General features: G+C 37.6%; 1 protein-coding gene across 1 annotated transcript in view; it reads right to left on the reverse strand.

The window, feature by feature from the left end:
- Nucleotides 1-6,116: 6,116 nt before the first annotated feature.
- RSF1 (remodeling and spacing factor 1) overlaps nt 6,117-25,785 on the reverse strand; it is a 151,330-nt gene continuing 131,661 nt past the window's right edge. Inside the window, exons 12-16 of the mRNA XM_043875457.1 lie at nt 22,293-22,360; nt 20,528-20,735; nt 18,763-18,983; nt 16,416-16,604; nt 6,117-13,678 (exon numbers count right to left, since the gene is read on the reverse strand). Coding sequence (XP_043731392.1) covers nt 13,113-13,678; nt 16,416-16,604; nt 18,763-18,983; nt 20,528-20,735; nt 22,293-22,360 — 1,252 coding nt within the window. The 3' untranslated portion in view covers nt 6,117-13,112. The remainder of the gene's footprint in view (nt 13,679-16,415; nt 16,605-18,762; nt 18,984-20,527; nt 20,736-22,292; nt 22,361-25,785) is intronic.

Genomic DNA, 25,785 nt, shown 5'->3' on the forward strand with positions numbered 1-25,785 from the left:
GTTGGGTTTGGGTGTGTCTTTTGTTTTTGTTTTGTTACGCTGAGGGGCAAGCAGGTATCTTAGTTCCCCAAAGTGAGTGAGTTAAGTCGCTCAGTTGTGTCCGACTCTACGACCCCATGGACTGTAGCCCACCAGGCTCCTCTGTCCATGGGATTCTCCAGGCAAGAATACTGGAGTGGGTTGCCATAGTTCCCCAACCAGGGATTAAAAACTGCGCCCTCTGCAGCGGAAGCGTGGATTCTTAACCACTGAACCAGCAAAGAAAGTGAAAGTGAAGTCGCTCAGTCATGTCGGACTCTGCAGTGGACTCTAGCCTACCAGGCTCCTCCCTCCATGGGATTCTCCAGGCAAGAATACTGGAGTGGGTTGCCATTTCCTTCTCCAAGGGATCATCCCGACTCAGGGATCAAACTCGGGTCTCCCGCATTGCAGGCAGACGCTTTAACCTCTGAGCCACCAGGGAAGCCCAACTAGGAGGTCCCAAATAGTGGTTTTTTAAAGTAACTAAGTTTTGGGGTAAACACAGCAATAGATCACTAATATGCTTACTAAAGAGAAGAGAAAGAACCTTGAACAGTATTAACCACTGTGCTGCTGCCTTAAACGCTTGACTTGGCAAGCTTATCCCTGTCCATGATTTGAATTAACCTGTGTGGATGATTACCAAATCTGTATCTCCATCCCAGAACTCTCTAATGAACTACAAATATTTATATACTATAGCCAGCTAGACATCTCCACTTGGAAGTGCTTCAGGCACCTCTCATTCAACTTATCAAAAACTGAACTTATAAACTATGGACTTTGGGAGACAATGATGCATCAATGTAGGTTCTTCAGTTGTAACAAATGTTGATTATGGGGAGGGTACACATGTGTGGAAGTGGGGGTATATGGGAATCTCTATACCATCCTCTCTAACCTGTTGTAAACCTACAACTGCTCTAAAAAATAGTCTTCATGAAAAAAGTTGAATTTACAGGAGTTCCCCACTACTCTAGTGGTTAGGATTCTGGGCTTTCACTGTCATGGCCCAGGTTCATTCCCTGGTCTAGGAACAAAGATTTCAAAAGCTGTGTGGTGTGGCCGCAAAAAAAAAATTGAATTTACAGTTTTCTCTCTCAATTTTGTTATTTCTCCAATGTCCTGTCTTATAAAAAAAATACCTCATTCCATTGAGTTGCTCAGATTAGAAGCCTGGAATTTATCATTATTTCCTTAATTTCTTTTACTCTTCATATCCAGTAATACAGTAATAATAACCATATTTATTATTATTTTAACAAGAAAATAGCAACTAACACTTATGGAGGGCTTATGTGCTGGGTACTGACTGTTTCAGGCACTTTGTCTCAACTAGTTTAATCTTCACAACATACCTAAGAAATAAGTGCTGTCATTATTCCTATTTTAGAAATAAGAAAACAGGTAAGAAGGATGAAGTAACTGGCCCAAGGTCCATAGCCAGTAAAGTGGCAGAGTGTGATTTAGAAACTAAGCTGGTGGGCAGCACAGCCTGCACCTTCCAAGGACTACATTCTAATGCCTCCCATCAACCAATCCTGTCACTTCTTAACTCCTGTCTCAGGAGTCAAGTGACACCTCACTCTTCCCCTACCGTTGCCCACTTGAGGCCGTGTCATCTCTTAATTAAACTACTGTAAGAGCCTCTTGAATGCAAAAGTAGGAAGTCAAGAGATAACTGGAGTAACAGGCAAATTTGGCCTTGGAGTACAGAATGAAGCAGGGCAAAGGCTAACAGAGTTTTTCCAAGAGAACACACTGGTCATAGCAAACACCCTCTTCCCACAACACAAGATAAGGCTCTACACATTGACATCACCAGATGGTCAATACCAAAATCAGACTGCTTATATTCTTTGCAGCCAAAGATGGAGAAGCTCTCTACAGTCAGCAAGAACAAAACTGAGAGCTGACTGTGGCTCAGATCATGAACTCCTTATTATCAAATTCAGACTTAAATTGAAGAAACTAGGGAAAACCACCAGACCATTCAGATATGACTTAAATCAAATCTCTTCCAATTATACAGTGGAAGTGACAAACAGATTCAAGGGATTAGATCTGATATACAGAGTGCCTGAAGAATGATGAACAGAGGTTCATGACATTGTACAGGAGGCAGTGATCAAGACCATCCCCAAGAAAAAGAAATGCAAAAAGGCAAACTGGTTGTCTGAGGAGGCCTTAGAAATAGCTGAGAAAGGCATTAGGCAACAGTTTCTTAGGTAAGACATCTAAAGTGCAAGTAAAGCAAAAACAAAAAACAAAACAGAAAAACTGGATGCCATCAAATTTATGTCAAAGGACACCATCAAGAAAGTGAAAAAATAACCTGCAGAATTGGAGGAAATATTTGCAAATCATTTATTTGGCAGGGGTCTGGTATCCAAGATGGACTTCCCTGGTAGCTCAGACGGTAAAGAATCTGCCTATAAATGCAGGAGACCCAGGTTATATTCCTGGGAGGGGAAGATCCCCTGAAGAAGGAAATGCAAACCCACGCCAGTATTCTTGCCTGGAGAATCCCATGGACAGAAGAGCCTGGCCGGCTACAGTCCATACAGTCCATGGGGTCACAAAGAGTCAGACATGACTGAGCGACTTTCACTTTCACTTTGGTGTCCAGGGTACATAAAGGACACCAACTATTAAGACAGATAACCTAATTTAAAAATGGGCAAGTGAGGGGCCTCTCTGTGGTCCGTGGCTAGGACTCTGCGGTCCCAACTCAGGGGTCCAGGCTCCATCCCTGAGTGAACTGGAACTCGTGCTGCAACTAAGAGCTCACATGCTGCTGCAGCTAAAGACCCCGCATGATCCTGTATGACGCGACCAAGACCCAGTGAGGCCAAAGACATAAAATAGATAAATGGGCAAATGATTTACTTGACAGAGTTGAAAACGTATGTCCACACAAAAACCTGTACACAAATGTTTATTATTTATAATAGCCCAAGAGTGGAAACAATCCAAATATTTTTCCAGTGATTAATGGATATATAAGATGTGGTATATCCACAGAGTAGAATATTATTCATCTATAAAAAGGGATGAAGTACTGATTCATTCTAAAATATAGATGAAAATATGCAACATGCTAAATAGAAGTCAGACACAAAAGGCCACATAGTGTATGATTCCACTTGTATCATATATCTAGAACAGGCAAATCCTTATAGACAGAAAATAGATTAGCAGTTGCCAGGGACTTGGAGAAGGGATGGTGAGTGACTGCTAATAAGATGGGATTATTTTGGGGGCTGATGACAACCGTGTGAATATACTAAAGACCACTGAATTGTACACTTTAAAATGGTGAACTTTATGGCATGCGAGTTATTGTCAATTAAAAAAAACAAGAAGAGGGCTTCCCTTTTGCTCAGTGGTAAAGAATCCGCCTGCCAATGCAGGAGATACAGGTTCAGTCCCTGGTCCAGGAAGATCCCACATGCCACTGAGCAACTTAAGCCCCTGTGCCACAACCACTGAGCCTGTGCTCTGGAGCCCAGGAACCCCACTACTGAGCCCACACGCCCCAGAGCCCATGCTCCACAACAGGAGAAGCCACCAGAGAAAGCCCGTGCACGGCAACGAGAGAGGAGCCTCCACTTGCCACAACGAAAGGAGAGCCTAGACAGCAACAAGGACCCGGCAGAGCCGAAAATAAATAAATTTTAAAGTAACAATAAGAAAGGTTTTAAAATAAAATTTACAAGTACTTTTATTCCATAAGCAAATCCGTATTATTAAATTCACAGGACAATCATCCTACACACAGACTGCTTCCAAGCCTTCTCTCCTCTTCCCATATGCCTTTTCTGGCTGTGGGTCCCTACCTTTCATCCTTGCTTCTTTGGCAGTTATCTGTTTCTGCTTGTGGAATCTCTCAGTAAAATTCCAGCCCTGCCTGCCTTCTCAAGCAGTCTGAACATGAAGCTAACTTTCTGATTTTCTAGAATTGAGCCAGCTTGCTTCTCCTTGATGGGGGTAAGCCCTGCCGTGCCATGCCATGCTAAGTCGCTCCAATCCTGTCTGACTCTGTGACCCCGTGGACTGTAGCTCACCAGACTCCCCTGTCCATGAGATTCTCCAAGCTAGAATAATGGTGTGAGTTGCCATTTCCTTCTCCATGGTAAGCCCTAGTTACCCTCAAAATTCATTCTTTTAAAAAATAATTTTAGACTTAAAATATGTAAAATATACTTCTAGGGTTCAAATTAGAGACAGCACAGGTTCTAAATAGGGTTCTATCATTGTTAATAAGTCCTTCCTCTAGAGTAAAAGCTATTTGATTGCATGAAATTATGGTATAGTTACTGGCATTCCACTAGCAAGCAATAATGCCAAAGAGAAAAGAAAATGGTCGTTTCAACAGAAAAACAAGAAACAAGTGCAGGGAAGAGGGAGGACTCTCTCCTATTGTAAGTTCCAGCTCTAACAGTTGTTCCTAATGATAGAGTTCAAGTATGCTCCTGAGAAGCCTACTAGTCCTAAAGTTTCTCTTAGAAATTTCTGACAATTCAGTGAGAGTTTTCAAATTTAGTTTAACATTTCAATAATCCATTTATTTTAAAGACTGCTAGTCAAGGAGGTAATAATGGAGAGGCAGATTAAATGGGAGACAGGATGACCCTTGTTTTCCATAAGGGAGATCTTTGTACATATAGAGAAAACAGAGAGGAATCTGTGAGATAGGAAGACCCAGAGGAGGCAACAGGGAAGGGGTCAGATCAAGGACACAGGCAAAGGGGATATGGCAAAAACAGAGGTGAGATCTGTTCCTTGGAGGCTGGAGAGAAGGACGGATGCTCGTGTGGATAAAGTAGCTCTGAAACGGTCAACAGGAATACTAAAGAGTGACTTATACCATGAACTAGTAAGCTCCTAGTTAACTTTGCTTTTGAAATATGACTTTATGTGCAAAATTAATATCACAAATATGAAGTCACATATCCTTAGAGTGTTTTTCCATTTTAGACTTTTAAGACCTTAAAGAGCTTATGCAAAGTGACTAAAGAATCAAAATGACACAAACCATTCACCTCATGCAACATTTAGTTTCACTAGAATATTTTCATTACTTTTTGTAATTCTACAACTATTAAATGATCACAGTAGAGAAGACCAATTCTCAGTTTTCAAAAGCAAAGAACTCTTTTATATTCTCTGGTCTCATAGCCTGAAAGGGATGTGGGCTGACAGTCATGTTCTGGACACCACCCTCAGCTCCAGAAAGGAGCTTTGAACACTCTCAAGTCTGTCACAGCACTGTCACCCTTGGCCTCAAACACAGCACCTCACCTCCATTTAACCAATTTTGTTTAAGTGAACATTTCAAATAAATCACTGAGAAGCACTGTAGCCAATCATTTCTTGCCAGCATAAATAAGTTTTCACTTCATTAAGTGAAATTCTGATCCAAGAAGTTCTTTACTTACTAGTTTATCAGTATTTTGTATCAGAACTGCAAATAATTAACTCTCCTAGTTTGTTGGGGAAAAAAATGAGTTTGTTGTGACTCCTACTGTATTTCAAGAGTAAGGAAAAATCTATGAAATCCAACATTTATAGATGAGAATTATACTGAGGATTTGGAAGGGCCCCTTAGAAGTCTAACCCCTTTTAAAATGTGTTTATCTATTAAACTCCCACCAAATGGCAGTTCAACCTAAACCCAAACATCCCTGATTGGTGAGAATTCACTCCCAATTTATTAAAGAACTCTGTAAAAAAGTATTTCCAAAAAATAAATGGAAAACTTTTGCCTTATGGCTTCTGCCCTCTGGTCTAGTTCCGCGCTTTCACAGGGCAACACAAAACAAGTCCAAGGCCTCTTAATGTGTCAGTTCTCCAGAGGCTGAAGATAGAAATCAAGAATAGCTTTCTAATATCTATAATTCACATCCTTGGCAAACAGCTATAACAATTATTTTGGGAAAATTGATGCACTTGCAAATTTACTTTCTAGATAGTAAGAGAACAGTTCATCTATTTTGGGGTGATAAAAACTTTCAACCTTCATCAACAGTTACAGAAAATTCTTAGCTTTCTATGTGCTACAAAGTTTAAAATAAACTAAATTTGCAAACACATCATGCTAAATACATCAAATTATTTAATTTTTTATTATGACAATTGACATATATTAAGTGAAAGAAATGACAGAAGTATTATAATAAAACATTTTGAAAGAAAAAAGTTACACAATTAGGCCAGTAGCCATAAAATAGCTTTTAGGCCTATCTTATAACACCAAGAGTTCTGATCAGACTGTAGTGAGACATTGAACATTTCATTAACAAAAATATTGGCACGAGCCACAACATATTTTGGTTGTCACTTACAGGAATATTGTATTCAAACAACTATGCACTGCAATTCTAACACACTAGGTGTTCATACACTGCAGTTAACCCCTGAAGCTTTAAGCTACCAGGAATTCCCGTATTTTCTATGCACAAAATTTACTTTGTGCGTTATTGGAATCACACTTCCAGTTTTCATGTTTTTCCCCCCCTTACACATGCAGTATGTCTTATGTGGCAGAGAGCATGCCAGCTTCTGTTTAGGTAATACCACATTCCTTATTACCTCAAGAGTTTTATGTTAATCTTGGAGTCTGCTTTAGCGCTCATCTCCTAGAAACAAAATAAAGCATTCTGAGAACGTATCTAGGAATATTTTTTATGCATAGGAAAATAAAGCATTTCATATAAGCATGTCTGAAAACCCAAGAGGCATTTTGATCAAACACTCCCTGGATCCTAGCTATTAGTTTAAAATGGGAATCTAACATATACCATCTACAAATTCTTATCTGGGATTTATATTCTTTGCCTGGAAATTCATGATTCCCAAGCTTCATTTCTGAATAGATGAGGATAGCAAAGAAACTGACATCCCACAGTAACTGGAAATAGATAAAGGTAACTTAGATAGACATTATGAATTTAATTCTTTACAAGAATACACTTGTGCTACAAAAGTGAGAAATCAGAATGGTACATTATCAGATGGCAAAAAGCACTGGTGTTTAAACAGAGGTATCAATATAACTTATTAAAAATGTGCCATGTAAAAGACTGCTATAATTAACAGCTCTATAAGATTTCAAAGTATTTATCAAATAAGAAGGGAATTTGACTTTGAATCTGATATCCCTTCCTGCCATGCCTCCAGCAGACAACTATTCCCATGGAATTAAGTCTACTGAATTGAGTCTACAAGAACCAAATCGAACAATTCTAGTTTTTACTTCTTTTACAGATTGAAAAGAAACAAAGCTGTGTTCCGCTCCCAATCCCCCCATCCCAGCACAGGGTACACCCTTTCAAGGTGTATGAAAAACCCCAGGCAGGTTTGGGCAAGCTACAACTCAGATACCATGATCAAGACGTTACTTTCATAATAGAACACAACACCAGACCAACATTGAGAAAACCCTAGTTAAGCATCACGAAAATCACACTTTAAGAAAATATCATTAACTGCCAAATTTGAGTTATAATAGCTGTTCTAAAATTGAAAATCCATTTACACTAAAATAAACTAGATCTATGTATGGATGTCTAAGTAGGTGTGTGTGTGTAATTTTCATGCAATGATCTTAAAGCTTTGGAGACAGGTTATTAGCCTAATTTCAAGGCTTGTCCATATAGCAGTATTGACATGCACCAGCTCTGCTAAAGGGCAGAATGAAAAAGACCATGGCACAAAATTTTAAACAATTTTAGGTTTAATTACATAATGCACCTGTAGATGTTCTAGCATAAACACAATTGTAAAAATCTACATCCTATTTTAGGGTATTTTCCACCTCCCATCCCTTAAAAGCTGTACAGTTATAAAAATGTGACTCTCAAGCAAAATAAACTTTTTTTCTTTTGTAACATACAAAATAAGTTAAATGATTCAGAAGGTTTTGAGCCATTGTCTCCCAATAACTGTGTTCTTGGCCATCCAATAAACGTGACATGCAGCTAGCTCCTGGTCTAAGACCAGAACTCAATAAATACACGTCAAACAAAACCCCAAACACTTAAATTAGATTTCTTTAGAAACTGATGAAAGTCAAGAAAATATATAGTTAGGGCTAACAATTCCATTCTTAACTTACATCATCCAGTGGCAAAATGAACAAGGCAGGTCACTCAGTCCTTAGTGCATTTTCTAGCTTGTACCGGTTTGGCAAAAAAAAAAAAAAATGCTTTTTTTTAAAAATGCTTTTTTTTCCTCATTCACAATGTCTAAGGAGATTAATTAATTTCTACCTAATAATTTGTTATGCCCTCTCATATAACTTATGCATAGGATAGACATCTTAGCTATTAAAATAAAAATCTTTATTAATTGAAATCACTACAATGTGCCAGAATTGGGTTTTCAGTATTTCCCAGAGTGAAATGGTATAAATATAAAATGAAAAAAAAATTGACCTTACATAAGCAAAATGAAAAAAAATTCACTAAGAGAAATCGTATTCTAATCAATTTCTGAGAGGGTTTACATGAATTTTTAAGTGTTGAGTGTACCGTCTAGGGTAGTTACATACCAAGTACACTACATTTTGGCTTATAATGACTGTTTGATTCCTGGGGAATGACTATCTTCATATATGTTACATAGTTACTTAGCAATTCTTGGCACTCAAAAAAATGTTAATGATAATTTAAGAGTGAAATATTTTGAAGACAAATTATTAAGTATACATATAACAAAATAACTCAGTTTAAATACATTGATAATAAAAGTTCTTGTCTTTCAGGATTGGTATAAAACAATGAAGTATATCAGCAGTTAGCTTGCCACTTCCAAGGTAGGATTACAGGTACACACTGGGAATGGTGGATAAAATAGGAATGGATTTTATTCTAAGGAGGTTTAATAACAGATATTAAACAGAGGACTAGGTAGATACAGAAGGTATGCAGTCTTGGCATTCTTGCTTCTTGGGAGAACCAGGATGTTAAACCAAGAAGAGGAACTTCACTATTTTTCTCTAGGCTTTCTGTAATTATGTTCATAATCTCACATCAGTTACAATTATGTTTTTTTTCTTGTGTCAAATAACTTCAAAGGGTTCATTTTTATTTCTTCTAACATCTAAGATATGTATATACATATTAATTTATATATATATATACATACATATATATGTTCATTCCATTTTAAAAAGATCTGGATTTTTGAATACTTGTCCTATAGCTGTGAGGCGATGCCATGAAATCAGGGACCTTGTTCACTGTCGGTGAAGGGCAGAGTTCACAACTTTTTCTGAATATTAAACTTGTAGATTCAATTAGATTCCTTTCAATTGTACAGTAGGACTAGAGAATGGCTCACACCTCTTATCCCCACAAACATAGGCTAAAAGGAATTCTTTGTGACAGAGAAAATTCCGTCAATCCCACTTAAAAATAGCTAACATTTCCCCTCTTTTTAAACTCTAAGCAGGCCTACATTTTTCTTTATGTACGTTCTTTGTGTATCATGGGATGGGTTCCATCAATCAAAAAGTAAAAACTGGAGTTCATAATGTGCTGTTAATTTGCTTAAAAATCTTTTTTCCAACAACTTCTTTAGCATTTGAAGTCCTTGATTCTTTGGCAGTCATTTAAAAAAAATCAGACATGAATTTATTCTAAATGAAACTCCTTTTTATTCTCAGAATCTGCAGCCTTGACCAACTGGAAAAAGATGTGCCAAGGAAATCCATCCTTAATAAATCAGGTATATTCTTGAAAATATCTCTGCCATCATTCTCTAGTACTGTGCCAACAACAGAAAATGTTTACACGAAACACTATTTCATCAGCACATGTCTACAAAACAAAAACATTTTATTTTCAGTCTGAGTTTTCACAAATTTCAATTCAAAGTTTCTGCTTTGTGAAAATTTGGCTAGTTTTTCAACCTTTACAGAAACTGCAAACTAAATATTCTGAGTACTAAACTACATCTCTCCTTAATACATTTGCTATAGTGGAGTTTGATATTGGGAGTCTGATTTATACTTCCAAAAAGGGGCTTTAGAGTATTAAGGGGTTCTATTATTATATAGCAGCTACTGGGAGCCTAAATCCATGGTCAGTACTCTAATTACAAGAATCCAAGATGTTCTAAACCCTAGATGAATTGCTGCTTTCCTGTACAGCAGTCCTAATGTCTGAATTAGGACCATTCCTAATGACTGAATTATGTCTTTGGATATAGAACATTCTCTTTTTCCTATATTTTGTTCTTTTTAACTTCTTCAAAGCATGTTCAGAGTTGGTATTTCAGCAAACACAAGACTCTTTGAGGGACTGAATCTAAACACCAAGCAGCAGAATTGTTTGTGAACTGTTCAACATTTCATCAGCCATGATTAACCTATCTGCATGATAATTTGTAACTATCAGGTGCTTGGATTGTACTCTCTGTAGATGAAGCAAAGTTAACCGATTTAATCAGAATATAAGGGGAATTCAAAAGGAAACACTCACTATTGAGTTCACAAACACTTAATTCAAGTTTGGTAAATAACAGGCAGCAAAAGTGGCATCATAACCCATGTCAGTGAGACATTTGCTAAATGGAATACTCAGTCTTTACTAAGATAAAAATTAACATTTTGCTGTCTGTGGCAGAAGGGTAAAAAGAACTTATTTCACATTAGGCATCCTGTAAAATAAATAATCTACCCATTTAACACTTCTTGTCGTTTGCTTAACTGAAGAGAACAGGTTGAAGCAGGAGCTCGTGTGTCCGGAGGTAGAGAGAGGGATTTTCTATACCTTAGTGGCTTTTCCCCGTTGCAGGACTAAAATGGTAGCAGAAGACGGGGGGCAGGATAGGCCACCTGCACATTCTAACCACTTACCATGCATTAATAGGAATCCTTCTATTGCCTCCTGTTTAATATAGTTAAAAGGCTCACATTCTTAACTGACTTTCAAATAAATGGGACAAACCTAACCAGAAAGCAGGCCTGGTAAGTGAATGTGGCTCCTTACATAGCCCTGCTTACTGTCTGGGAATATAAGTCCTTCACTCCCTTCTGGTGGAATATTGTCTCAAAATAAAAATCACAACTTGCTTGGAACCACATGCTACTGGTGCATCCTATTTTTAGGCTGCTTTCATTATTTTATTTTTTATACAGATTACATATACACTGCTAGAATCAAAGCAAAAATATTAATGGGCAGGTACTACAGAACTAAGGTGAAACAAACAAACAGGAACCAACAAGTGAAAAACAACAGCTATGAACTTTCAAGGCCAAAAGATAAGATTTAAGGGCAACACCTGTGAAGGGAGGAAAAGAAAGAGTGTGAAGTTTCTAGAGGTATTTATAATGCAAGTCTAATGCCAGCTTTTTAATAATAAAAAAGAGAAGTGCTTTATTATTCACTGACTAGCACATAGAATGCTTAATTTGCAAAGAAAAATCAATGAAGTTCCTTGGGCCAGCAGCAGATATGGTGTGTCCATTGCCGGCAACAGACACAACACTTGAAACAGAAAACCCAATCCCAGGGCAAAAGTATTCACAGAAGTAATGGCTGGAAGTTTCAGAATTTGACAGGCAAGGTTTAATCACAAGTGCTACACTCTGTACAACGTTATTTATGGCTCTGCCTGAAATTTTACAGCTGAAACAGAAACTAAGACAAAGTTCATATTTTAGTGTCAATTACATGTTAGATATTTAGTTAGTTACAAACCCCTATTTTCTTGAAACAAAGGGCTTATCTTTCTTTAAAATGTTGAGATGTTTGAAATGGATATAGCTGTTAAGTATATTGGTGGTTTTCAATCAACTCTATGTTGGTCATGTGACTATTAATGAATTTTAATAGAGGTCTAATGGCCAATGGCCAAAACTACATTCAAACCCTGCTAATATATCCAGGCAGATAGGAAATTCTAACACACACACACATATACATACACACACACGCACACGCACACACACACACACATGCTAAAATTCAAACTAAAAACCTCCCAAAGGAACTGCTTTGTTTGTAGACTTCAATTTGAAGTAGATACTAAGGGCAAGAATAGACCAGTTAAAATTCACCTGAAAATCCTTTCCCCTTCTTCAAATGTGCTAAAATACTGCAGTCAGCTTAGCATCCATCTCTTCATGTATGTTATGTATAGGTGTATTTCTTTGAAAATGATAATTCAGATATTTAAATATTAAGTGGCCAGAAAACAAGAGTTACATTATCTGCAAAGTTTACAGTCCACTTGGGCCTTAAGAAAGACCACACTCATTTCACTAATAACTCTCCACGATGGCATATTAAAGGCCACATCATCACCACTGCATAAAGCTGTTTAAAAAAATTTGCTATTAGCACAACCTGGTTGTCAAAGCTTCATTATACATTTCACTATACAAATGCTTTTCAGATGATTTTTTTTAAAAACAAGAAACTCCGCTATAACAGAAACTTAGGTTACAGTTTTTTACGATGGTATCTTTTTATCGGTCTCTTCTTTTTAAGTGTGGTTATCTTCAATAGTAAACAAGTTGATTTCATGAGTGCTGTTACTAAAATGACTTATGTATGATGTTATCTACAATTCTTAAATTGCAACAATACGGACTTGAACTTTTAAACAGTCTGTTAATCATCATCTATGCCATGAATGTTTAAATATAATATATATTTAATATGAAAAAGCTAAAAGCACAAGTGCTTTCTCCCACCCCTAATTCTGTTTTGGGCCCTCACAGATTTGGAATGCATTCTTATCCACCCTTTTCACAAAGTCAGGAGAGCTCAGGAAATATAAAGTCAAAAATATACAAATCTTTGTTGTTATAATAAGATTTTTTTTTCCCCATGACTGAAATTACCAAGGACCATGAACTTGGAAAAAGAAAATCAAAAGGAATTTACAGCAATTATTTATCTTCAAAGTTCAAAACTGGTCACTTCACAGAAAGACTTCAGGGTCTGTTGAAATTTTTCTTCTAAAAAGTCATTCTGTAGTGGAGTTTTCTAGGAAAAATAAAACAGCTTTTAATAACTGGCCCGCTGGTGTGAGAGCTACCGTGGAATAAATTAGCACAAAAATGGAAAAAAGTCTTATAACTGTTCACTGTTACAGACATAATCAACAAGGTCAGTCACTCTTAGAAGCTCATCTTCATCCTCTTCGGGTGCCCCTGCCTCCTGCCCACCACTCGTCCCATTGGGGGCCAGGCTTGCACTGCCTGTGCTGCTGTCCTTGGGGGTCTGAGGCTTCTCAGCTGGCTTGCCAATCAAGTTTTCAATGGCTTTGCCCGGACTCTGTCCATTGGTGGAAGGTAGGTCCACTAAGCTATAGTCCAATGGGCTCCCCACCTTGCCTACATTTTCAAAGTCCTCTTCCTCGTCACTGTCTATCCGATAGGGTTTTTTGGTGCTGTCTTGTTCTGAGGGCAGGACCCTGGGCTGGCTGTCATGGGCAGGTTGATCTGCATCTCCATGAGCATTGTCACAACTCTCCTCTTCATCTGTCTCGATCCGGTGTAGCCGTTTTCGGGATGGTTTACCTTCTTCCTCCTCATCTGCTTCGGAATACTCATCTGTGCTTCGACCCCGTTTTCGAACTGACCGCTTTGATTCTTTAGCTAGCTCATCATCTTCAGAGTTCTTGGACATATAGCTCTCTAGAATAAACAGCACATTTAAGCCATTGGCACAGTTAACCATTAACAGATATAAGTAATCCTCTTCTTCCTCCCATATTCATCCCATGTCCTACTTTCAGACTTGCTTGTACATATATATTTCCCTTCAGTAACTGGCCTCATTTCTCTCTCTTCTCATTCTCACAAGAATGCCCAATATGATTCATAGTATACTTTATCTATGATTTTAGGAAAGAGCAAAATCCTTAAATTAAATAAAGACAGGTTGGTCACAAACTAAGTAACTCCTTCCCACTAACCCTCAAATTAGAGAATTGTGTAAACATACCAATAAGGGAAAATTAAAACTAAACAATGCATCTGAAATACTGCACTCTCTTTCCATGTTATTAAATGTCCTTGGTAGCCCTTAAATGTTTTCTTTTGTCTGTACTTGATCTCACCTGGTCTCATGGATTTGCATACCACCCATTTGATGGTGACTCTCACATTTGTTTTAGGCAACCAATCCCTAAATTCCAGGCTCATGTATCAAACTGCCTACTCAACATCTATGCTTGGATTTCTAAACAGGCAGAACCAAGATCCGACACTTCCTCCTCAACCTTGCACAATTCTGGTCTCTACCGTCTTAGTTACTGGCAACTCAATTCTTCTAATCACTCAGTCATCCTTGATTTCCTTCTTTTCCCCACCTAATCCAATGGTAAATTCTGTGGGCTATACTCAAAGATATCCATAATCTGACTGCTTTTCACCCCTTTAGTGCTACTGCTCCAGTCTCACCCACCATCATCTCTCACCTGGCCTATTTTAATGACCCCCCCCCCACTAGACTCCTAGATTCCCTCCCTATGCCCTTTAATTTACTCATAACATAGATACCATATGAAAATGTAAGTCAGATAATATCACTCCTTTGTTCAAAATCTTCCAATCATTTCTCATTTCACACAGAATAAAGTCCAAAGTCTATACAATGGCTTACTGCATTATCTATCTATCCAACATGGTACTAAACGGAGCAAGACTCTATGGTCCTTGCCCCCCATGTCTTCTGCCTGCATTTCCACAGACTAAATTCTGTGGAAAACTTTAGTCAAAGAATAAGTTTAAGAATAAGAGAAATGAGAAAATGCAGAAACAAAGAAAAACAGTCAAAGGAGATCAAATAATAATAAAATAGTCATTAAGCATAGTCAAGGACCTTTAGTTACTTCTCAAGGGCTATAGATAACTTTCTGAGCCTCATCCTGTGAGCTGTCTTACAGATACTGAAACCCCAGATGAAGAAGTTAATGATGACCAGACTGTAGTTGTGACATGAGCTGCTACAATCCCAAGAACTGGCTTCAGAGAAACAGGAATAAACCAACCCTGGAATTAAAGATTAACTGTACCTAAAACAACCAAGAGGATGCTGGTCAGACCACTGATGACCAATTTGAGTTGACTGTGCTGTTTCTGCCTGCAGCCCCTTCCCTCAGCCTATAAAAGCTCTCATGGCCTGCTTGTCAGGAGGGGAGTCAGTCTTTCAACAGATGTCCACCCTTCCCACCCCTCACCAACCCCTTCCACCTCTCTCCAGTGCCTGGCATCTGAAATAAAGCAAACTTTGCTTTCCACCAACCTGGCCTATTTATTGGCTTTTGTGTGCTGAGTACCCAGACCCCACCTTTGGGTAACAGTCCCCACTCACCACAGGTGGGAATCAACTCTTTTTATAGGTCTTTATTCAAATGCTGACTTCTGAGGGAGGCATTCCTTTGGTACTCTATCTGAAATTCCAGCTACTCCCCCAACCCTCCCTTTCTACTTTTCTCCATAGCACTTATATCCACCTAATATATCTACTTATTTGTCATGGTTATTGTCTCTCTTCCCCCAACAAAAATAAGAGTTACATGAGGAAGCTATATTTTTGGTTATTCTTTTCACTGTTCTATTCCCAGTGCCTAGGACAGTAACTAGTTCATTAAGTATTTATTTTTAACAGCTGAATTAATGAATTTCTATTTGTCTTTAATGACACAAGAAGAGACACACATTCACCCAGATGTTTACCCTCCCGTCTTTAGTCTCCCTTACCCAAACATTTTTTTCCTTTACTCTCCTGGCTTGGACTCAAACTTAATTGACAAGGATCTATGAAAGCAAATTATCTTCAGTACAGATCATAAACAATGGAGAATTAAATATATAAAAAGGAAATGGGGGAAGGTGAAGGTTAGAATCATTTAAAATGAGAAGAACTCTAGAATAACTACAAAGACTAACTGGACATCACAAATTCATATTTTAGAACTTGTAATTCTGGTATGGTGCACAGCTAAAGCCATTAAGAAATAAAAGTTTACTGACTAAAGCTCACTGTCAAGGTGAAGAGAGACAGTGGACCCTCTTGGCTTGCAACTGTTCAGCTATTCAGGGCACAGGAGGTTATTTCAAAACGAGGGCCATAAATTATCAGGAAGCAAAAGAAATCTTGTTAACAGATCACAATTTTCTGACACTTTTCTAGTTTCAATGAAGAATTTAATTATTACAATGAAGAACTTAAAAATTAGTATCTTATCAAGTGTCAGTTATTTGAACTACAAGCTAACCAGGCATAAAATAATGGGTTTTATCTCAAAGATACTATGGGCTATATTAAATTTCTAAGAAATGGTACAGAATCATCAACGTGAGTTCACTTTAAAATCTGTACTGCTGCCTTGTCCTAATGTCTGTAAACTGGAGAGCTATTCCTTACCTTCACTATCTGAGCTAGAGAGCCTACGCTTGTGAACTCGTCTGATTTCTTTACCACGTCGTAAACTCTTCTGGGAACCATCACTTTCTGAATCTTCCTTGTAGTTAATTTGTCTCTTCTGGTTCCTTCTAGACCTTCTTCGCCGAGTTTCTACAAAATCATCGCTAAAGTCATCACTAAAGTCACTTTCTGTTTAAAAAAAAAGGGGGGGTGGATAGAAAGGAAAAAGAAGTCAAGTACAAATTTTAATTTTCAATTCCACCAAACAGAAATGTTAGTTTACCTTATAAAAATATAAAGCTATTATCCAGAGTTCAGTCATAACTTTTAAATGAACAGTAACTTTTATAAATCTCCAATTTTCTTCTTAATAATATGAGTACATCTCAAGGGAGTTTTAATGCCAAAGCTCACAAATATATCATACTAGCAGTTAACCTCAAGATTAAAAAATGTTTTATTGGGAATTCCCTGGCAGTCCAGTGGCTATGACTCTGTGCTCTCACTGCCAAGGGCCTGGGTTCAATCTTTGGTGGGGGAACTAAGATCCTGTGGCACAGCCAAAGGAAAAAAAGTTTTTCATAAACCTTGTCTCATACAACCTGGAGCTACCCAGCTGGCTGCCACCACCTTCCTTCCTGGTGGATGGTTGCTGTTCTGCCTCATGACAACCTGCTGTTCCTGTGAATACAGCTGCATGGCTACAGTCATGGCATCACAATGCACTGCAGAGGTTAAACTTGCTAACCACAGGAAACTGATGAGCCTGTTTCAAGTACACAACTGGGGTTATACCTCTGGCTTTTACCCATGCGGAATTAAAAGCTGCTGAATACAACTCACAGGGCTACTTTAACTCCCAAAGCACTGCTAGATAGCACTGTTCCTGTCACGTCATCTCTGATCAATAAACCAGAATCAGGCTGTGACATTATATCAGAGTAGTTTTCAGGAACGCTAACACATCTCACTGAATCATCACATCTAGTTTTGTTCTCTAATGGATTTCAAATATTCAAAAACTGCTAGCCAACAGTTTAAAGGCCAAATCTAGGACAAACTGAGTCAAAATAGTGATGGTAATAAGACTGAAATAAGAATCCATTAAATCCATACTGATACCAAAGAAATAAATACACAGGGCAGAACAGAAAGCTCTTTCTTATAGAACAGCAAGTAATAAATAGGAAGGAAGGAGTTAGAAAATCATCAACAAATGCTAAAGCTAGTGGGTGCAACATCTGATAAGGAACAAGGTATTTACAGCCTCAAAATATCTTGTATGAATTACTTATTAATTACAAAGGGAAAAGAATAGAGACTTGGAGGACATACAGTAATTATGTGATATTCTGGCCAAAAATGTATAACGAGAATCTAATCACAAGTAAACATAAAACCAAATGAGTTATATTTTACAAATTAACTAGTGTGTATTCTTAAAAAATGTTGTGGTCAACAAAGACAACGTTTCAGGAATATTACAGATAAAAGGAGACCAAAGAGACATGAATAAATGCATAACATAATCCTGAACTGGATCCTCAACCAGGAAAAAAATATTTACATAAAGGACAATATTGGGGTACCTGATGATATCTGAATGTGTACTATTGATAAGTTAATGGTATTTTATCAATATAAAAATTCCCCATTTTGATATTATACTCAGTTATGTAAGAAAATGTTCTTGTTTTCAGCAAATAATCACTGATAAAGGGGTCTGATGTCTCCACTTACTCAAAAGGTTTAGAAAAAAACATAAACAAAACAAAAAACTCCACAAGCCTGGCCCGAGTTGGGATATAATACTCCTGTCTGTAGCATTTCCTCAATAAGATGACAGCTACCTATCTGCCAATCCATTGGAGCATCTTATCTGTCGTGCCTCTCTTTACTTAATTAATAGGGATGAGCATAGCTATAAATAACATCAACCACTGATAACTTATAAAAACTAATAAATCACTGATTATTATCTAAATGTTAGAGATGATTAGTGATCTTTCTCTAACAGCTAGACATCTGAGGAAAAATGTTCTGAGATTATTAAAAACGATTCCCAAGAAACACTCTGGAGGTGAAGTCCAGGCCTGGAAACACAATGCACCAAAGGATTCATCACGAATGTAAACGAGTTCGGCATGAAGTGAACACATCTGTCCTATCTGTCTTCTCAGATGTGCTTTATGTGAAAGATTTAATTAGTGGCGAGTTTTTAAGAATAGAACACAAAGTTTCATCAGACAGCTTACATTACAATTGAACGGAATTTTATTTTAAGAAATTTTAGTTCCAGAAGTTACAAGAATTTCCTTAGTGAGCTGTGGATATGAATTATCTTTACCAGAGTCTCTGCTGTTCTCCTCAGACTCCTCCTCCTCGTCATCGTCAGAGCACTTTCTCTTTGGGGTCTTTCTCCGCAAACGCCTGCTCTGCCTCATGGGCCGGGAGGGGTGTCGCCTTAGTCTTCGGCTACAGAAATCAGTGTCGCTGTCATCGTTAGATGGTGGGTCTTCTTCACTCTCATCTGGGTTCTCATCAGATACAACAAATTCATCCTGAGATCTATCCAAGAGAAACCGGATGAATTATGATGGTACACTTAAAACCATGAACCCATTTTGGAGTTCTGAGTTCGAATTCTAACAAGCCCAGTGAAATTATTAAGCAATGTTTAATGGAAATATCTAGGTCATTGGATCAATTTCCCTGTTTATAAAATGAAGAGATGTTTTGCACCCATCTTTTTTTTTTTAGAAGGAGTTATGAAGATCAATTGATGCTGATTTTTGTACATAAATTGCTTTTGCCTCTTGGGAAGTACTCCATGTGCCTCAAATTCAACATGTCCAAAAATGAACTCATTATTTCCTAGCCTACTCCTCTCTTCTGTTCCCTAGCCTGGTATTTGGTACTATCACCCAACCAGTAATTCAAGGCAGAAACTTGGAATTTATCCCAATTTTCTTTTTCCCTGTTCATTTCTCATACCAGTGACTAATTCCTCCTGAGTCTACTTCATAAAGATATCTCAAACCTGATATCTTTTCTCAGTTCAGGGTCTCATATCCCATCTAAACTACTTCAGCAATTCCCCAAAGTCTCTTTAATTTCTATGCTCATTTCCCCTCAATAAATCCTACCAATGAATTCAAGGATGAATCTTTCTGAAACATAAACCTCATATTAGTCTGGTATTTAAAACTCTTCAGTGGGTTTTCATCATTCTTATGCAGGACAAACACAAAACTCCATCATCTGGTTTCTTTTTATGCCTTGGCTACATCTCCAGCAGGGCAATCTCTGCTGCTACCTTAATTCTTTTTATCCTGACAAACCAGGAGTTTCCTAAATATTCTGTGACATTTTATGCCTGGCTGCCCTGGACAGGATTTGTTTAGAATACTTTTTTTCTCTATACTGCTTCTAGTCCCCAATTCATCAATCTGCCCAATTCATTCTTCACATTTCAGATAGAGCTTTATTTCCACTCTTGAGGCTTTCCTTGACCTCGCTGGATTGACAAGGCCCTCTTCGGTACCCTGACTTATGTTTTAGTAGCAATCATGCAGGACTTTTCTGTGGTTTATATGTTTGTTTTCTCCACTAACAATCTGACAGGAGAAACTCTGTGGTATTCCTTCCATATATCTGCTCTGTAGAGAAGCTTCCAGACAGTATAGAAGGAATTCAGTATAGAATTACATGCCCCAACCCAAACCCCTATAGGTCACCAGAAAATAGTTTCTAATTACTTATACCTGTCCATTTCTCACATTTGACTGGGAACCAATGCAAGGTGCATGGGTTCAAGCCTTGCTCACGGAACTAAGATCCCACATGCTGCATGGCTTGGTCAAAAAATTAATAAATAGTTGTTGTTGTTCAGCCGCTCAGTTGTGTCCGACTCCTTGTAACCCCAAACATCCCTAAAACTTCGTTTTAATCTAGAAAGAGCCAAAATCAGCATTGTTGAATCTGTTTTAAGTACCCTGAAAACAAACCGTCTACATGCAGAACAAAAGCCCCATCAGGGCAGAGCCAAGTTTGGTTGGAAGCACTGTTCAAGCCTCGACCTAGGGAATGGGATCTACCAACAGACCACGCACCCATCACTGATCTTGAATTCATCCTCGCTCTCCTCTTCATCCAGGTTGCTGTCACTGTCCAGATCATTCAGTCGCCGGCGTTTCTTCCGGCGAGCAGCCGCTGCCCTCTGGGGTCGTTTATTTTCTTTTCTTTCTTCATCCAATATAGTAGAGATGTCTTTTCCACGGTGGCCTGTGATGGTGGAGATATCTTTTCCTCGGCCAACTCCTGAGTCCAGGGGCAGGGATGTAGGGTTGAGGGGAAGAGAGGGAAGGAGAAAGAAAGACAACTCTATGTTTATTAAAAGTTTCCCTTTAATATCTACAGATTGTCCTTAGCAGCTTTTTCATTTGACTTCATTTTCTTCCTAGAGCTATGTAATTTTCTCACAGCTTTAACTGACAGAGTTTTCAAGAAAGTTTTACATTTGTTTATCCTATTAAATGGGGCTTTCCAGGTGGCTCAGTGGCAAAGAATCTTCTTGCCACTGCACGAGGTGCGGGTTTCATTTCTGCGTCAGGAAGATCTCCTGGAGAAGGACATGGCAACCCACTCCAGTATTCTTGCCTGGGAAGTCCTATGGACAGAGGAGCCTGGTAGGCTATAGTCCATGGGATCACAAAACAGCTGGACACGACTTAGTAACTAAACAACAACAACATCCTACTAAACAGAAGTTCACTATGTAGAGAACTTCGTCCCAAAAAATTTTGATATGATTCACAGAAGAGTCATCCTTTTAAAGTATATAATGAGTAGGTTTTCAGTATAGTCACAAAGCTGTGCAACCATCCCCACTAAACCCAGAGCATTCTCATCATCCTCAAAAGAAACCTCATACCTATTAGCAGCAGTCACTCAAGAATCGCTTCTTGAAAGTTATTTTATGGACATGGCTTTAGAAAGAGACCAATCTTTTTTTTTTTAAACTGTGTTTGCCGGACAGAGAAAGTGAGAATTCAGCAGCAAAGATGTAAATAAGGCACAGATGTCTGGAAAAGCTAGTGACTTCTTCAGTTTGACTACAAACAGCCTACTTATTACTAATCCCAGTAGGAGTTTTCATAATAACCAAATGGAAATAATCATCTTCCACCCTGAAGTACTGGGAATTCCCTATATAGCCCTTTAATTATCTTCAAATACTTCTACTTTAATGTTAATCATTAAAGACTATGAAATTAATAGACTAGTTTTTAATTGAAAACAGATTCAAATTACTGATTTTTGTGACTGTAGCAGCAGTCATTTAAAAATGGAAAGATAAAGTTTTCTCTTTGGAAGCAGAAGTAAATTTTTTAATCTAGGGATGAAGAATTCTATTTCATATCAGATTATAAAATGATAATAAAATAATAAAATATAAAATAATTATAAAATAACTGGGCTTCCCTGGTGGCTCAGAGGAAAAAGAATCCACCTGGGTTCAATCCCTGGGTTGGGAAGATCCCCGGGAGGAGGGAATGGCAACCCACTCCAGTATTCTCACCTGTAGAATCCCCTTGGACAGAGAAGCCTCACGGGGTACACAGTCCATGGGGTCGCAAAGAGTTGAACATGACTGAGCAATGAAGCACAGCACACTTTTAAAACAATTAGTATGCTCTGAGTCTACACATTGGCACTATGTCCACGGATTATTTTGAATCTCAGTCAACATCAGTAGTGATCGTGATACACATTGAGGAGAATGAGAAAATATGCTTACTGCTCTTTGATTAATCAGAGATTTTAGTTAAGATACTGGCCAAGTGCGATGAAGAAAAGAGAATAATAAACACATACCTCCTCCATCAGCCTCTTTGATATCATCTTCTATAGCTTCGTCAATTGCTTCGTCAAACTCATCAAATCTAAAATACATACAACAATCACATTATAGCCTATCCTGGCATACTAGGACTAGGAAAACCGCCTCTAAAGTAAAAAAGGCCAGAATATGAAACTGCTCTCTGCTATTTTAGGGCTGTGGAACTTGGATTAGATCACCCCATACTCCTGTTAACTTCAGTTTCTTTGGTACAATAGAGTTTTATAAATTAGCATCTAATTCTAAGTTGCTGTTTTTTTACTTTTAAAGAGTATCTATACCAGACATCAACAAGTATTTTTTAAAGGGCCGGATAGTAAATACTTTGTAGTAACTACTCAACTCTGCCACTGTAGTGCAAAATCAGCCACAGACAAAAAGTGAATGAATGTAACTGTGTTCCAATAAACTTTATTTTTTAGACACTGTGATATGAATTTCATGTGATTTTCAAATATTTTTCTCCTTCTGTTTCGTTTTCCCAACCATTTATAAATATAAAAACCACTCCTAGGCCATGTGGTATACACAAACCAATAATGAGCTGGATTGGCCCACAGGTCATAGTTTGCTGACCCAATTATACAAATCATATGACAGAGTAAACTGAACAAACTTAGTATTCAAGAAATAATACTAAGTGTGAGGAATATATTATTGTTGCTCTCAATTATTATATTATCATTACTACTGAAAGTCTTATACAGTCAAAATTTTAAAACTAGGTCAATGTACTTTTTCTCAAAAGGGCTTTTGCTTCTACCTAAAGAAAAAAAACAAGACTAGATGATTCCTAAGATTTTTTCACATACAAAGCTCCTTTCACTTTAGAACTGAGGTGATGAAAAGACTTGTTGAAGACTATGCTAAGCACAGTAATTACTAGGCTCATGTGGCTATTTATATTTAATTAAAATAAAAAATGCTGTTCCTTACTAGCCATATTTCAACTGCTCAACAGTGACATATGGCTACTGATTTCCATACCACACAACAAAGAAATAGAACATTCCCATAACCACAGTAAACTGGATAGCATTGGATTAAAGTTACCCAGTGATTAACAACACAGATGAGACTAATAAACAAATACTTTGCCCTTTGGAGTTGAGAAATTCATTACAGCTACAGACTTCCTTTCTATGAAAATATATATACTTATAGAAACATAAAATTTTAAATATTTCAGAGGATTCACAAGTTTCAGGCTAAGAACTCTTCTTCTACAACATATTTTTAAATGCAACACTTTACCTCCAATATTTTCATATAATGCTATGAAAAACATCCTTGTAGATGTAGCTGAGCTTTTTCTTAAGAGGAATTCTGAGAAAGAAAAAAATCTGTCCATCTATTCATCAGGCTAGAAGAAGAGATACAGATCAAGCCAGATGCAAAGTTACTGGAAAAACGGGAATTCTCCCAAGGACATGATGCCGCTGTAAAGGGTCATAATAATCTACTTCCTTTTTTTTTTTAGTAGAAAATTTTTATTACGTTGCCAGGCAAAGGGGGCCACAGTTAACACCCTCAAATCTGTGTCCCCAACAATCTATTTCTTTGAGCCACTACTACCTTCTTACTGAGACACTGTGTTTTCTAAATTCAGAGAGTATCAGAACCTTTGAACAAAGGAAATTATATCAATAAGCAAGAAACACCCACCCTTGCCTAGAGGATCTAAGTCACTTTTAACACAAATAAAAAGTTTTGATTTACATTTCAGACTCAGAGTTTGCATAAGCTGTTGGACACAACACCCTACACTTTACTTTATCTTCATTGTTTTCAAGGAAAGAGGACCGTGTGTCAACCATGTAGTCTAGATATGATATGGACCCTTTCATAGTACTGCTTTTGCTTTGAGCCTTACTCTTCATTTAAATGTCATCTAAACTCTATCCTTAGTAAACTCTTCTAGTAAGAAGAGATGGCAAGAATACACAGAACTGTATAAAAAAGATCTTCATGACCCAGATAACCACAATGGTGGGATCACTCACCTAGAGCCAGACATCCTAGAATGAGACGTCAAATGGGCCTTAGGAAGCATCACAACAAACAAAGCTAGTGGAGGTGATGGAACTTCAGTTGAGCTATTTCAAATCCTGAAAGATGATGCTGTGAAAGTGCTGTACTCAATATGTCAGCAAATTTGGAAAACTTAGCCGTGGCCACAGGACTGGAAAAAGGGCAGTTTTCATTCAATCCTCAAGAAGGGCAATGCCAAAGAATGTTCAAACTACTGCACAACTGCACTCATCTCACACACTAGTAAAGTGATGCTCAAAATTCTCCGAGCCAGGCTTCAACTAGTAAGTGAACCGTGAACTTGCAGATGTTCAAGCTGGATTTAGAAAAGGCAGATCTTTTTCAGTTCTTTTGTGTATTCTTGCCACCTTTTCTTAATATCTTTTGCTTCTGTTAGGTCCATCCCATTTCTGTCCTTTATTGTGCCCATCTTTATATGAAATGTTCCCTTGGTATCTCTAATTTTCTTGAAGAGGTTTTTAGTCTTTCCCATTCTATTGCCTCTTTTTCTTTGCACTGATCACTGAGGAAGGTTTTCTTATCTCTCCTTGCTATTCTTTGGAACTCTGCATTCAGATGGACAATGTAGTTCTCCTATAATGCTTATTCTGATTATGTAAATTTGTTTCAACATGACTGACGTATTAGGAAATACTTCAAACATAACATGTATTTCATACTTGCTTATATGTAATTTTCTTCATCAGAAACACTAGGTAAATACAGAAAACTGCACCAGCTGCATAGGAATACACAAGACAAACACGTGCACATACCTTATAAATATCTACCGGCTACCTAATCTCATTACGTGTACTATAAGCTACAACCATCTGCACCTAGTATTAAAACTTTCTGGCTGATTTAAAAAATCCTTCATGCTGCTATACAATAAATTATAAACTGCAACTCTCCCCACAATCACTTCTGCAGACAAGCTTCAGGGCTTTTTCAACATAAAATGTCATTGTTTATTGTAGTATTTATCTCTTAACCATTTAACATGTGTCAAATGGTATTGCCATTTACATATATATTTTTTAATGTGTCAGTAATGAAATTTTTGTTTGCCTCTAACACCATATTTTCCATAATCCCTATGGCTTTTGTTGTGCGATTCTGCAACAATGGCAATTTTTAGGAATCTATTGGTTGTGTTATAGTAGAAGTGACTTTAACACTTGAACTTTCCATTACATTTGACTTCACTAGTTATAATAATTTTATTTAAAAAAAGGTACCTTTTCTTTTTCAAAGTCTTTCTTTTTTAAAAAAGAATAAGACAGACACCATTCCCATAAACATTAAGGATTTTACTCTTACTGATCTAATGCATTTTACAAGTTTTAACAGTAACAACAGAAACTACACAAGGGGAACTCTTTCATGATCACTGATGAAAGTTTATAAACAGGAAGCAAGCTCAAAGTTCTATAA

The sequence above is a fragment of the Cervus elaphus genome, chromosome 2 (assembly GCF_910594005.1).
Source record: "Cervus elaphus chromosome 2, mCerEla1.1, whole genome shotgun sequence".
Taxonomy (NCBI): Eukaryota; Metazoa; Chordata; class Mammalia; order Artiodactyla; family Cervidae; genus Cervus; species Cervus elaphus.